The sequence below is a fragment of the Hylaeus volcanicus genome, chromosome 3, assembly GCF_026283585.1.
Source record: "Hylaeus volcanicus isolate JK05 chromosome 3, UHH_iyHylVolc1.0_haploid, whole genome shotgun sequence".
Taxonomy (NCBI): Eukaryota; Metazoa; Arthropoda; class Insecta; order Hymenoptera; family Colletidae; genus Hylaeus; species Hylaeus volcanicus.
In genome coordinates, this window is record NC_071978.1 from 9,730,535 (window position 1) to 9,746,474 (window position 15,940).

Genomic DNA, 15,940 nt, shown 5'->3' on the forward strand with positions numbered 1-15,940 from the left:
TCCAGCCATGGTATGGACCGCGATGCATCGGCAGCAATGCAAATTGATATCGTACCCCGGATAAAGCCGACACATAGCGAACGAACGCCGTAATGGATGTCGTCAATCGTCGCGAAGCATTCTTCGGCACGTGCCAAATCGCAGCGTCGCGATTCTGTGGTGCATTAATGCTCCTGACATTATTTAAATTTCTTACCAGCCACAGGCTCGGGAGGTCGGCCAAATTTCACGAAAAAACAATCAGCCAGACACGGTGAAATTTACTTAGTTTAAATGATACCGGGCTACCAACTTCGGCCGAACTCACGAAGCGATAATTGAATTAAACGCGGTGCACATTATATGCGCCGAGGCGTAACACGAAACAGGAACCGTGAAAGACAGTTTCTAGACGTTGCATTCGAACGATGCCTGACACTTGAGACAACTAGTTGAAAACTGAAAGATGTGCTCGAAAGTCACCCACGGATCTTCGAGTACTGCCCACGTAGACATTGTATTCCCTCCTTAGGGGAAATTGTATTTGAGCATCTATAAGACAGAGGATTTTGAACATTGAAGAAATATAATATAGTATTCAAACTATAAAGAAATTTTAACAATGGAATCTGTGAATTCACGGATATTGGAAAAATGGGTAGTTTCCTTTTTTTAGTTGTCAAGAGATTTCTTCATTACAAGATTATAAAGAGGCGTCGTTTCAGTTAACGGTTTCCTTTCAAAGTAAACAAAATTGTAATGAATTTATATTGATAATTTGTAACACAAGAAAATTATTTAAAAGATAAACCAGAAAATAATGAGGATATAGAAAATGATTTACAAATCCAAACGAATGAGTGAATAAATTTGAAAATTCATGAAACAAGCAGAAAAACTTGGCTGCATGATTGTCTAAAGTTATTGAATATATAATAAAATATAGGATCTTTGTGTTACAGAATTTTTTATGTTTGTAAACGAAGACGGTTATATATAAATGTAGTCAGGACATTATGATGTTGAATGCTTGCATTATAAGTTGAAATCATTCGGTTTTTACCTACAGAGAGAGGTTTCTCAAGGCATCAGCTTAACAGACCTGAACACTTTCCTTTCCAGAAGATACATTGCGTTCTTAGACATTTAGCCTTCCAGATTCATGACCTGTTACCTTTTACTTCAGGGCGCACCTCTGAGGGCTTCCGGAAGAAATGACCTAAAAAGTCGGTCAATCGAGGAGAAAATACGAATTCTCCAACATGGTTCCACCCACGTAGCATGCATGAATTCCAGAATATAAACGAAATTTAGTGCCTTTATTTATATCAACGATTTATGAATGAAAATTGTAATGCAGGACATATTTATCGAACCTCTTGTAAATCCATGAGAAAACAATACAAAGGGTGTTTTATCAATTCAAGTGGAGATATATAATAGTGGTGCTAAAATTGTACACATGTTTATTTAAAAAAGAAAAACGTTTGTATATTTCTTGTAGAATTATAAACGAAAGAAAGAAATCGTAATTATTTACGAACAATTTTAATAATTCGTGGCATATATTTTTAAACTGTTTATCCTTATTTTCTCTTTTAATGTCACTTTGTTCTCATACAAAATTTATTTACGAGGTTACAGTAGCGCACAGTATCAGATTAATTCTCTAATCATAAATGATTACTTTCATCAAAGTTAAAATCACCATTTTCCTTGCGAATAATGCGACACAATATTTGACAAGGGCCATTAACGAACCGTTTAAAAGACTATGCAAATTGAGGGTGAATTTGTTACGAGAAAATTAACCGATATTCCAGAAGCTTTGGCAGAAAAGTTAATGGGAGAGATGTTCGGTCACGTTCAAGGATCTCGTGCGAGTAATTGCACTAGAAAAATGTATAATCGCCGCCTCTGCGATATTTTATAGCTGAATGGGTTTCGTGGTTGGTTCAACGCAGTCAGTTGAACTGCAAATGTGTATGCTGACCTTAGAACAGAATATATTTAGACACTGTGCATCAAAGTTCCGCGTAATATGATAATAGTAGATCGTGTTTACTACGTAAACATAATAATATATTATAACCTGAGCAACGCTATATTTAATCCGCGACGCGAGCTTTCATCGAAAGCAACGACTCGTTCAGCGTAAAATATAAACGTGAATCTTTGCTAAAGATTTACTACACGGAAATGAATGAATCAAAATGAGATTAAAATAACAATGATAACATTTTATCCAATAACTACAAGTTCGATATTATACTTCAATTATTGATGTAACAATTATAATCAATTACTTTTTGAAGTGGGTGTCAAACTACTTTACGTATTGCAAGAAGTGTGAATATATTGTAATATACTTAGTACCTCTTAATCTATTAAAGAAATAAAAACTCTCTCAAAAATCCATATTACACGGGTATTAAATAATATATTTTAAATTGATCGTCTTCATATCTACGTATGATATCGTATTTGTGGTTATTGGAATAAATTCTGCATTAAAGAATTTTAAAGAATTATTGAATTCTTTTTATTAATTCTTTTTAGAGCAGGTTAAATTTCTTTGTATATAAGTGTTTTTGCTTTTATCAGAGCTTTCTAATTAATTCTGGTAAATCGACTTCACTCGTCATTTAAATTCAAAGAATTGCTTTAGTAATAGAAATCCGCGTAAGCCCAGTATTAAAGAGCAAATGGAATTGTGTAAGTCTAAAAAGAGTATTGTAAAACTTTGACTGACTCTGTAATTAATTTCAGAGTCCACAACAAGAGGACTGGGACAGCAGCACGGCTTTTTCCGCATTGAAGCACTTCGAGAGACTTGTGGAAACTACAAGAATGACCCTCCTTGGACCAGGTTGTCGAGAAACGCTCACGTCCGCGCTCGATACCGTCGTCGAAAGGACACAGGACTTCACTGACAGCGCATACACCAGCCACGAACACAGAGAGAACATCCTTTTGCTTTGCGATCGAGCAAAACTCGAGCTCAATACGTTACTGCGAATCGGGAACAGCATGGTAAGTCAGGATAGTTTTTATTTCTCAACGTACATATATTGCTTCGATTCAGTATTTTAACATTTTTAGTTCTTTGAATTTGGAGTTAGCTAATTGAAAAATGGGCAAACAGGATTTGCTTTGTATTAAATAGTGTAATTTATTAGAATGGTATTTAGTTTATATCTCTAGACCAGAGCTGTGGGCACTTTTAAAATGATATTCTTTGACATTTTTTTAAATGATATTATTTATATATTATTTTGTTTTGTACTTGAAATAATCGTAAAACTGTGTTTAAAATCAGATGATGTAAGTTCGTTTAATCATTTAATAAAGTTTAGAAACACCCAACTGTAAAGGGTTAATATTTATGTCGACAACGATCCTACAGTAAGTTCAAAGGTGGAATTATTTTTACGGATGACAAGCCAGGATAAAGAAAATTACGTATTCGTACCTTAATTCTTTTTTTACTCCGTTGACTATTAAAACATGTTGTTTGTGTATTTTCACGGAGTAAATATTACACGTTGAGTCGTGTAGTAGCTATTTCTATTAATGCACTCGACGTCCAGCGACGAAGGGAAAAATGTCTTTTTACTTCCTTCCTTTTTTGAAGTGGGAATTGCCCGCTTGGTCTACTGTGTCCATTCACTGGCACTAGGCTCTTACAACTGATTCAGTTTAGCCTGCACCATTCATTCGGATTTACGTCGGAATGTCGGCTCTTTTCAATGCGAACCAAGCCAACTCGGATTATCCTTTCATTTATAATCCGGCATTATATGCAATTTTTCGCACCAAATCTTCCCTTTGCTCGGGCAAATTGTTCTACCCACTAGTAGACATTATCGACACCGAGATTTCTTCGTTCATTGGCTATCAAAAGTCGTATTGATTTTCTGTTGAAATCAGCCAAGCCTTTGAATTTAAAATAGTGAAGGAAAATAAAGTTTAGCCCTCGAAAACGTCTAATTATATTTTTGATATGTAATTGTGTAGAACAAAGCACAGAATATAACAAAAAGTATAGAAAGCCACCCTGTACATTTAAACAAATTTTTATCGCCATTTCAACTTTATTTTACTTTACTAACTTAACTTGGCCATAATACGTGGTTTTTATTATAAAAAGTTTGCTTGACGGAATTCTAATTTACTTTAATATAAACCTTGATTACGAACCATAGTTACAAACTTATTCTATTCTGAAGTCGATAGAGAATTATTAACATTCTTGCTCGGTAGAGAATTCCTCCCGTTTAACGCTCTTAACTTTATTATTTAAAATATATCAAATAAAGTTAATATTAGAGTCAATGAGAATTAGTAATTCGAACTCTAATTTAATTAAATAATTCAAATGTGTTTGTGTACTTATAGCATATTGGAAATATACGAAACTGTTTAGAAAATAAGTAGTGAAATGATTGTTACTGTTCCCTGTCAGAACTACGAAGGTGGCGGTGGTTCTCCGAGTTCGGAAATGGAGCAAGCCATGCTGGGAGTATTACGTACCACCAGGGATCTTCGCCAGCAGCTCTGCGCAACGACGATGGAGCAGGCGGGTGATCTCGGACAGGTAACCAAAGCGGGCCAAGAACTTGTGTCAACAATCAGGAATCTCGCTTTGGCTAACGATATAAATCGTCTCCAAGAGAGCAGCGACAGATTTCACGAGTACATCGACCACATCCTCGAAGTGAGTGTAACCTTCTGATATACGATCCATTTTCTTACGAAGCCAAATTGTTTTTTCGCAGTCGGAGTGCTTTAATTAAATTTCCGGGTTGGAACAATTAATTTATTGCATTTTGTTGTCAAAATTGAATTTCATGGAGGGCTAGGAATGAATCACTGAATCACTTTTAAATTGAAATCAAAATTATTGACACTAGCATATAAACTAAAATATTTTTTAAAAAGAATTGACTACGATTAATACTTGAAAAGGTTTAGTTGCACTTTTCAAGAAACTCTTTTGAATTATTTTTAAATTGAAATGAAAATTACTAACACTAGTGATATCTAAATTTTGAAATTAATAATAATCAATTAATTATAGAAGAATTACATTTATTTTTTATTCATGTTCCCTTTTACCGTGTATTAACTTCAATTGTAAATAAGAAACAACGACTGTGGTAATAGTTATGTACTTTGTATCAGAAATTATTATAACAAATTAGTGAGCTTAATAATTATGTTTTATTTATATTGAAAAATCCAATTCTAAACAGATTCAAGCTTATAGACTTTATTCGCAAGAATTATATCCCAGTGATTAATATGTGACTTGTGGACATGACTTACATTGCTGTAGTACGACGAGTTACTTATCCATTAACAGGTATGCAAATTGCTGAGACATGTTGCGCTTTCGGAGTCATTGCAAGTTTCTGCGAAATTCACTGAAATTAATTTGAGAATATACGGACCCCAAGTGGTGACAGCGGCGCATACATTGGCAAGGCATCCTACTAGTAAAATCGCCAAGGAAAATCTCGAAGGTAAATTAAAACGTAACTCATCCTATTCAAATTTTACATTTCAATTCAAATATTCGATATAATCGCAATAAAATTCAATTCGCATCCAATTCAAATCATCTTCAAATAAATGTTTCAATTAAATTTACTAATCTTGTATTGAAATAAATAAATGAAAACATAAATAAATAAATTTCATTGTTCAATAAATCAAATTTTATTCGTGCTTTCCAGTATTCGCTGACATGTGGCAATGGCTCATGAATGACGTGACTACAGTGGCGAAAGATGTGCTCGAATTGAATCAGAGTCGACCGGAGAAGCAAGTATATATGTCCTTGCCACGGCCAGGAGTAAGTGAAATTCTACATTCTCATCTTTTCTAGTTAAGGGCTGAAACTCCTTTTAACTAAATATGAAATTAAAAACGCCATAATTAATACTTCAATTCCCATCCGCTGCAATGTATTAAATAAGATATCTTCGATTCGTCCACGCAAAGCGACCATCGCCCCCCAAATCCAGATAGTCAATAATCGCCCACTTTAGGGTGTCAATAGTCCATCTTGAGAATCGATATCGCCCAAATTGGGAATCAATGCGCTAGACGCTGCATGCAAGCTCCTCGTTCAATTTTCTAACCGAGATACGCGTTTGGTTTCAGAAACACGGCACCACGAGCAAGCCGCTGAAACCCGTGAGATTAGACAGCGAGGAGCAGGCAAAGATCGCAAAGGCGGGCCTGGAGATGAAGCTGATCACGTCGGAGATGGACGCGGAAACGGAGAAATGGCAGGAGAGCGGTAGCGCCTTGGAGGAGAATAACGACATCGTGAAACGCGCGAAAAACATGTCATCGATGGCGTTCTCCATGTACCAGTTCACCAGGGGCGAGGGCGCCCTGAAGACCACCCAAGATCTGTTCACCCAAGCTGAGTATTTCGCCGAAGAGGCGAACAGATTGTACAAGGTTGTGAGACAATTCAGCTACCAGGTACGTGTCATTTAACGAGACCGCATATTGTCAAAATTGCAAAGTGGTACACATTTTTAATTGGACTGATGTTGATGATGCTATGTATATACGTGTACGTCGTACAGGCGCGCCTGCACGTACGCGTATACACGTACATCGCCCTTTATTTATGATCATTCTTTTTTACCGTTGTTTATTATTATACGGATTCTATACTGGACTTGATTCCGAGTTTTTTGATCCTTGCTATATTGGAGATATTTTTCCTTGGATTTCGCTATTGAGTTTCATTTTTTACGTAATTGCGACGCCCGAGCCACGTCGAATCCAAACGCGATTAGATTTGTCGACTAATGTCGTCGAATTAGATTGTTCGAACCTGTAGCATCTGCTTCGAAACTAAATTGATAATAATTCTCCTTTCCTTCGACGTTCCTTCTCACGCGAACGTCCATTGTTAGATCTAATCGATTCTAATCCTTTAATAGTATTGAAACCGTTTATGGTACTACCGAATTATCAATGTAATGTGGCAAGTGGATTAGGAGTGGCTCTGGTGTGAGTTATTAGCATTAGACATGTTCGAATTAACACGTTTGCTGCCCTTTCGACCCTCCTAGCTAGGCCGAATATATATAGTTACCTAAAACCATTTTGATCTCTTTTTACTCTTTTTGAAAGAAATCAACAAAAACGCTAACCTTGTAATATATTCTGTATTATGAAACCCTTTTTGACCCTCGCTCTTTGAATGCCTCCATCCAGGTAACTCTTTCTCTCTTTACTTTAGACCCTTGTTGGGCTCATAGAGATCATGTTCACACCTTGTACAGATCGTTTTCATTGCCGTGCATTTACCGCTCGTTTTTCTGCGAATTCATTGTTCCAGTTGCTGTTAAATGTTGTCGTTTCTCTTACCTCTCACTACACGTTATTATTACCATTACTTATTATACGCAAGTGTTGCTATGCAAGATCATGACACCTAGTATGATCACCCTGACAATCGTTTCTTTTGAATGACGTAGCGTAAACTACACTTCTTTTCGTTTTCCAATGGGGATAAGCACATTGTAAGGAACGGCCAGTTCTAGAGCGGCCTCGATAGTGAGCTAATTTACGGTGGATAATTAATTAATCATGAACGAACGTCGATACGTTGCCTTTTAGGGGAAAATTAGGGGCGTACTAGTGTAAACGTCTAAAAGGAGAGGATACTTTGAGAATTAAACAAAGAAAGACTATAAGTCGTACAATAATAAATGATGTTATATTCACCAATACACATCTTAAAAATTAACAAAAATTGTTGGTAGCAATTTTTTGTAATTATTTGTCTAAAACCAAAAAAAAAAATTTGTCTTGAAGTTTATTCATGCAGCTATCGTGCACACTAAAGTAAACAGTATTGGTTAATAAATAAATTTGATATTTAACATTTTCTAATAAGAACACATTTATCTGGAATATTTTACAAAGATTAAATTTAAATTCTTTTTCTATATAACAATTGAACTCAAACGAAGTTTTGTTTACCTTTTAAGATATTTACTATTACGTACAAAATCAGTTATTACTGTGCGATTTATAGCTTGTCTTTGTAATTCCCAAAGTAGCCTCTCTTTTTAGACGTTTTCATTAGAAAAATCTTTTTCATTATACTTAAACGCTCGTCGAGACGAATATTTTGCTTATAAGGGGAGTGCAAGGCCTTAATTACCGATTTAGTTAAAACTGCATATTGGTAGTTTTATTATAAAGATATATATGTGATTTTGCAAATATTGTTGTCAAGTATGATGAATATAAAACTAAAAATAAAAAATAGTAAGTAAAAATATTTTTTGTTTTAAACATTGACAATAAATATTCAAAATTCAGTATTTAGTTTCTACGCCAACAATACTACATTTCCATAAGTAGAATCACAAAATCAACCAGTATAAAAAGTTTCAACTAAATTGATGTCCCAACCATTGCACTCCTCCCCCTCTCCTTGTTAGACAAAATTGGGAAATTAGACAAGTAGTAACATCTACAGATTCACAGGACATAAGTATCGAGAGTAGTTTGAAGTATTCTCCTTGTGTCAAGTTTCGCGTAATCGAAATTTGAAACGACAAAGACTATACGAACCTTATGTTTTTCAATTTTGGTATGTTATTTAGGTCGAGATGTACGAATCACATTCAGGTTTTGTGTTAATTTCCATTATTTATTTTCATTTTCCGATAAAAAGACAAAGAACTTGCTGATACAACGTTAATTAGCAACTCTAGTCTTCCAAGAACGCGATTCCCGTTTCAAAATGTAGAAAAAGGAATAACTATCGTTGAATTTTCATTCGTCGCGCCATCAAATTACCTACGATCATTATTTTGTTGGTAAATCTATTTTGTGTACATACATTTATGACTTTTTTGTGTACGATTAGTAAGGTGTGTTTTAGATGCTACGGGAATGCTTCCGTCTGTGGACGACGTCTATGTGCATTGTGGTTCCCCTCCTTCCACTATCTGGGGCATGACTATTAATGTCTCAGTTTTTGCCAGCTTCCGATTCCATTGTTCATAAAAATCAATACTATTATTAACTCACAGCTAAGGTGAAGTTTCTGCGCCCATTCGTATTCATTGAAGCTAATGTATTCATAATTCGCAATCAATTCCTAACAGACGAAAATTGAAAATTAAAGTATCATAACGTTCATAAGGCATCTGAAATGTATATATATTCATTAAATAATAAACGATCACGCATACATCAGACTTCACGCATAACGTGCATTATAAATACCATAACTTCTGCGAAATTTGGATAGCGTGAATTCATTCAAGTTCAATAAATGATTGTCTCATTGATGCTTGTTTCAAAACATTAATCAAATATTCTAACATTTGTAAATAATTGCCTCCGCTTCTTCTGTTTTATAAGTCGTTTGTTTTAACTTCGTCTTGGCTGTGATCACTTGCAATATTCAGTTTAATCTCACGAGTGGTTTGATTATGTAACATTCGAGAAGCTTGCAAAAAACAACAAGGTCTGTACTATTTCACTGTCATTCACACAGTCACTCTCTAATTCTTCTCAAACTATTTACACTTTCCGTTCAATCTTTTGCATTGTGTTCTACTAGGACGGATAGATGATCTTTCTGTTAACTTATTAGATGCAATCTTACAACTAACCGAGATTTGAAGTATTTATTATTAGTCGACGAACAAGTAATAGAATCAGGCGATGCTTGAAAGAGTTATTTGAAAAAAAAAAAAAGAAAGAACCGCTACATATGTATGACGAATCATTTCGCAAGGCAAACGTGATTGGTGGTTTCCAACGGTCTGTCAAATTCGAATTAAAGTTTCTCTTCTATTTCTTCAGAGTAATTATTCCATTTATATGTAATATAATCTTTTTCAATCTTAACCAAATTTGCATCAATAAATTATTCCAGCTTTGTTACAATTTTCACTAGCTTATAATTTTAACTTAACATACAACAATTGCAATCTAAAAATGGGCTTTGATTTTGATTAAAATATGTATTTAAATCTTGAAATATTCTTGAATCTCCCCCCTTAATGAAATTAATACGAGGTTTAGTTTATATTTGAATTCTTCCGTGCTTGGTTAACTCGAAGGTGAAAATTGTATACATAAATAGGGTGAAGCATTGCATATTTATAACTGTGTTATAATAATGGAATTTCAATTGTTGGTTTCACTGAATGTTTAGTAAAATCAAGATCAGAATTTCCAAAATCATTTTTGTTAACTCTCGTCTACAACATCACAAGAAGTATCTTTTTCTTTTAATCTTTAAACATTGCCAACTGGCTTAACACATAAGTGTTTTCGTCTGACTTGCAACAAATATGTATCAACCCCTATTTTTTTCTGAGTTTAGAATTGAATTTACCGAAATCGTTGTAAACAGTACGCGAGCTCGTTTGCCTTGCGACACGAACGACGACGTAAGTTTGTATACGATGTTGCATGGGCGCAGGTACCAGGGGGACCGCACAAGAAAGAACTCCTGGAGAACCTCGACCGTGTGCCGACGTACGTCCAGCAGCTCCAGTTCACCGTGAAAAACCCCACCGTCGGGAAAGCCGCCACCTTCACGAAAGTCGATAACGTAATTCAGGAAACAAAGAACCTGATGAACGTGATTTCGAAAGTGGTCACCACATGTTTCGTCTGCGCCACAAAGGTAAGATACGCGGACCCGTCGATCGGTCCTCATCTTCGATCGGTGTATCGCACACTAAAATTCAAACGTCAACCGCACCAGATTACTATTTTTTACTCGCCTTACAGTTTTGTCTTTTGTTCAGTATTTTTTGACGTTTATTTTCCTTTTTTTTTGCGCTCGAGGAACGGGAGAACGTTCAGTCTTTGCTCCTTCTGGTATTTTTTGAAATAGTAAATTCAGTGATCGTCGCTATTTTCGTGGAATATTGTTATTCTTGTATTTTATTATATTCGATGTTTGCTTCGATATAGGTTTGAAGACGTAGCATCGTGTTGTTGAGTTTACGAGGAAGGATTGAACAATAATTTTTAATCATAGCTAGCTTTGTGTCGGCAGGTGATATGTTTAAATTTTTGATAAACGTATAGTTGTGCGTAAAAGGTTGAAATCGTAAGCAGTTCATTCTGTGCGAATACTTGTTGGATGATTTTAAGGCAATTTATTTTATTTTATCGTTGTGATGTGAGAATGGAAGTTTACATCGTTTATCAGCGCATAGAAAATATAAATTTTATTTTCTAAACAAACTTTTGATAACTGTTCAAAATTGAAGATATTCTAACAAAAACAAACAGGGGAAAATTGCCACGCTCTGTTCGTAACGTTTAAATAAAAAGCAAAATAGAAATGTCAACTCCCATACTCTTTCATTTCGAAAGTCGCCTAAGCAGATAGGTGATTTAAATTCAGTTGGATTAATGCGATTATGATCTACTTCGGTAATAACCAAGTGTTAATATGTGAAAAGTTAAAAAACCTAAAATTTGTTAAAAAATTCTCCTACAAAATAACAAGTTAAATGATTTTCAATTAATCGCGCGAACAAGCTCCAGTTATATCAACAGTTATTTAGTGCAAAATTAGTTTGGCAATGTTACAATAGTTCCGCGTTTAATACAACAATTGTTGAATGAGCTTTACCAGCGAGTTTAGTAACATACCTGGGACGAAGTGTAATAATATTGCTGAGTGTACCGAAATAATTGGTAATTACCAAAGTTTAATGTGATTCTAACTATGTTTTGTTAGGATAACAAGGCCTTGGTTATTCCTCGAATGGAATATTAACGTGTAGTATAACTGAAATTAAAAATCAACTAACGTTACATTTACTAGATATTAATCATTCGCCTTAGAAACTGGATCCATCTTAACCCATGGTATATCATACAAGAATTGAATTTCCTATTAATTGCGCTTAATCTTAACAACAATTTTTTTTTAAATTTGAAAAAGGAATCCTGAACAAAATAGTCCAAATTATTATACACACACTCCAAGATTGAATAGATTCTTGGACCTGTAGATGAACAATTAAATCATGAGTCAAAAATGACTAAGCTTCAATTTGAGTCTCACCGTCGTACCTTCCAACATCGACTGACAAACCTCGATCAGCTCTCATCATCGAATCACAAATATTCGCACAGGGTGAACGACCAAGTTGCAACGCTATCATATCACGCCTAAAGTGTGTACATGTCCTTCCATGTATTCATCGTATAGCACAATGTCACCATGCCGCAGTACGTGGAGCTCAGTCCGACAACGGTGCCTGGCCTGGGCGAAGAGGATTGCTTGTACCCGATTAGTCCCCAATTGCTACCATCGACGAGTCCCTACGTGCAGCCCCATCCCTTAACCTCCGCCCAATTACACAACATTTTGAGACCGCCGTGCCTCAACTTTCCACCTTTGAGTAACGCCACCCTGCCGCTCACGGGCGCCACCAGTGGTTCACGTAATTCCGCCTCCTTCGTTCATCCCTCAGTCCTTCCGTACTCATCGACCGTTCAAGCGTCCGGTTGCGGACCACAGGCACCGTATTGCCTCCAGAATCTACAGCTACTGCAGCTACAGTTGCAACAAGCGCAGCTGCAGCACCTAAGACACGCCACTCTACCGAGATAACACAGACTTTCGTTGCACCGTGATGGTCGCATGTGTTCACGCGCGCAGCCACGACGCCTACGCGCGCACGCCGAAGCGCTGTTCTTTCTTTTGCACAGGTTCGACTTTGGTTTCCTCTTTCTTTCTTTTTTCTTTCCTTTTTTCTTTTCAATTTTTTTTCTTTTTAATTATTGTTTTCAACTTTATTTTTTAATGTTCGTTTGCCGCTTCCGACGTTGCTTACCGGCGGTGTTGCGTCACCATTTGTACACGTTCGTTCTCGGTGTCGCGATTGGTCGAGGGCGAATGGTCGAATCACGATCGATCCAGCCGTTCCTTAGGGAAATGAATTTTTTGTGGGACGAGTTTCCATCCGTGGAAATAACGGGTCTCGTAACTGCGAAGCAGGTTAATCAGGTTTAACGATTGTCGTGGAACTGTAACGGAGTAGTTGTTCTTGAATTTTGGTCCTTCGACGCAGAAGCGTAAAGTTCGAATGAAATTTAACTTCATTGTTTCTATGCTCATTCTGAAGGATTTTATACTAGAAATTTGGGTAGACGATTCGTTGGTGGAGAAATGAGAATTCTGAGTTCTTTTATGAAGGGGTTGTACAGTAATTCCAATTTATACGGCAAATTAAATCGACCATATTATCATTTAATTGATAATAAATTGATAAATGATTGAAATTGATATGCTTAATTAAGATTTCTTGGCTCGGCGTATCTGATTGTATATACCTACGCTGCAAATACGTAATTGAAAAAAAGTTCATTCATACGTTATTCAATCAACTCATATTAGAGATGAAAATTATATCCATCTTTATTTAAGCAGGTGCTGAAAAGTTTGATAACATGAAGAGCAAAATACGATAGTAACTGTGAAGTTCAATTTGAATTAAATTATTCCCCATTAAACGCTTAAACGAAATTGAAACGTTACGTCAATTTGATTAATTTAAACGATTGCACAGTTTATTTAGCATTTCTCGCGAGGCAATTTATCTGTCAATAATTATTTAACTGTGTACCAGTGGCATGGATATTGATCGATCGTTTTCGAGCATTTGCTCTCGTCAAATACTTTTTCCTTTTAACTCGTTATCGCTATTTTCATCGAACATTTTACGCGTAGGCATTTTTGTCGCTGTAGTGAACTGGCCTGAATATTTTCTTACTGTATTCTTGCAGACATTTTTTATCAAAACAGCTTCGCTTCGATTAACAAGTTACACGATGACAGTATACAACATAATGCACAGCATAAAGGTGAACTGATAATCAATCTACTGTTTTCAGCTGTCTTTACAGGAATGGGCGCAATGCAATGTTTCGTAACAGAATTAACTTTTTGTTTAATCGGTGTCACATTCTGCCACGCTGAGTACCACGACAAATAACGTTTATTTTGATGCACCGACATAACAGTTATAAAATACGTTTTTTGAGTGTCGATTTGTGGAGTAACAATATCACGTCAATTTTGAATTTTGTTAAGATATTTTTACACGACAGAAAAATAACGCTATTCACTTTTCCCAATAATGGGACCATTAACAGTCGCGTTAACGATGTTCCTGAGGAGGTTCACATGCAACTAAACAAAGTGGGATCATTAATAACCAGAAAGTGGACGTGTCGTACGCAAATATTTTGGATTTTAATTCTTTTTAATAATTTTTCTATATTCGGGACAGTCAATTAATAACCTTTATTTGGTAATATTAATTTGCGAGTAATATGCTTGCAATTTCTGAATCTCCAGAAAGAATATTGTATATTTAGATACACATGACACTTAACAAAATAAAAAATACATTTTACATTCCTAATTTTATAACGAAATAAATTTATGAATAACATATGATTCATGATAATTAAATAAATTTTCAAAAATATTCTGTAATAAATACAATAATTGCAACTGAATATGAAGAATGAAAATATAATTTCTGAACTCCAAAATATTTCTCGTGCGACATTTCAAACAAAAGGGGAATTATAGTCGGAGCAAAAGGTTTTTGTCTTTCAAGACCACTTAGTCTTGGCCACGTGACTCTTCTATTTTTATTATATGTGCATTATAAATACGTGGTTAAAACGACTTTCGATTTCCCTCTTGGGCTACTGCATTTTCCTTTACCTTCTTTGAGTCGGTGGCGAGATAAGACGAAGTGGGTACAGGTGGCGAAAATATTTTGCTCGAGCTGTACTCGAGCTGTAATCCTAAGCCAACGAAACGTATATCACTTTATATCTAATTTCATATTTATTTATTATGAGACACCTGAGTCTTTTACATGTTTTCTAAAAAATTAATGAAATTCCCAGCCGATTTAAACTATTCTTTATCTTTATACAAAGCAATTTCTTATTAGAGATACTCCATACTTGCCTGAATTATACAGAGTGTCTCATTATAATCTTTCTACACGATTATCTCGCAAAATAATCATCATTCGAAAAAAATGTTTAAACAAAACATGCTCTATCTGAAGGGGGACATTCAATGGTGTACACTGTTTTTTTTTCTAGGTGGAGGCGCCTCCGAGATTTGGAGGTCACCTTTGTTTTTTTAAATGGAAACGTAGTTTTTTTTCACGCTAGACACATAGCTTATTTCAAGACGAGTTCATTGTCCTATATTATGTTGACCTTGAAATGTTATTCAAGGTCATTGTCATGGCTCAAAGTTTTCTTCTTCACTGCACGTCCAGCGTATCACAATCTATGGTGTTCAGAATCCTTCGACGACATCATTTTCACCCGTATCACATTTCTTTACATCAAGCAATACGTGATGCCGATTATGGTGCCAGATTGATATTTTGTCAATGGTCTCAGCGTAGGATAATGCGTGATCCTTTATTTTTCCCCTATGTGCTATTTTCGGATGAAGCATCTTTCAAAAACACAGGAGAACTGAATCGTCAGAATTTCCACTATTAGTGTGATGAAAACCCTCACTGGCATCGAGCAATTGAACATCAGCGTCAATGGCTTCTAAATGTTTGGTGTGGCATCATTATTGGTGGCTATTTAGTGGGTCCATATTTTTTTAATGGTATACTAACTGCAGAACGATACAATAATTTTCTTCGTAATGAGTTGCAAATCCTTTTAGAAGGCATTCCATTGGCCACCAGAAGAAGAAAATTTTAAGCCACGAAAATGACCTTGAATGACATTTCAAGGTCAACATAATATAAGTCAATGAACTCGTCTTGAGATAAGCTACGTGTCTAGCGTGAAAAAAAAACTACGTTTCAGATAGAGCATGTTCTGTTTAAACATTTTTTTCGAATGATGAATATTATGCGAGATAATCGCG

General features: G+C 35.5%; 1 protein-coding gene across 3 annotated transcripts in view; it reads left to right on the plus strand.

The window, feature by feature from the left end:
• LOC128874435 (alpha-catulin) overlaps positions 1–15,940 on the plus strand; it is a 105,471-nt gene that overhangs the window by 74,399 nt on the left and 15,132 nt on the right. The window contains exons 5-11 of one of the 3 annotated variants that reach the window (XM_054119231.1): positions 2,749–3,012; positions 4,445–4,696; positions 5,345–5,504; positions 5,718–5,836; positions 6,148–6,477; positions 10,466–10,672; positions 12,221–13,564. In XM_054119231.1, the coding sequence (XP_053975206.1) occupies positions 2,749–3,012; positions 4,445–4,696; positions 5,345–5,504; positions 5,718–5,836; positions 6,148–6,477; positions 10,466–10,672; positions 12,221–12,625 (1,737 nt within the window). In that variant the 3' untranslated portion in view covers positions 12,626–13,564. Of the gene's footprint in view, positions 1–2,748; positions 3,013–4,444; positions 4,697–5,344; positions 5,505–5,717; positions 5,837–6,147; positions 6,478–10,465; positions 10,673–12,220; positions 13,565–15,940 lie in introns of those variants that run through there. The other 2 variants (XM_054119232.1, XM_054119233.1) reach the window with 2 other exon arrangements.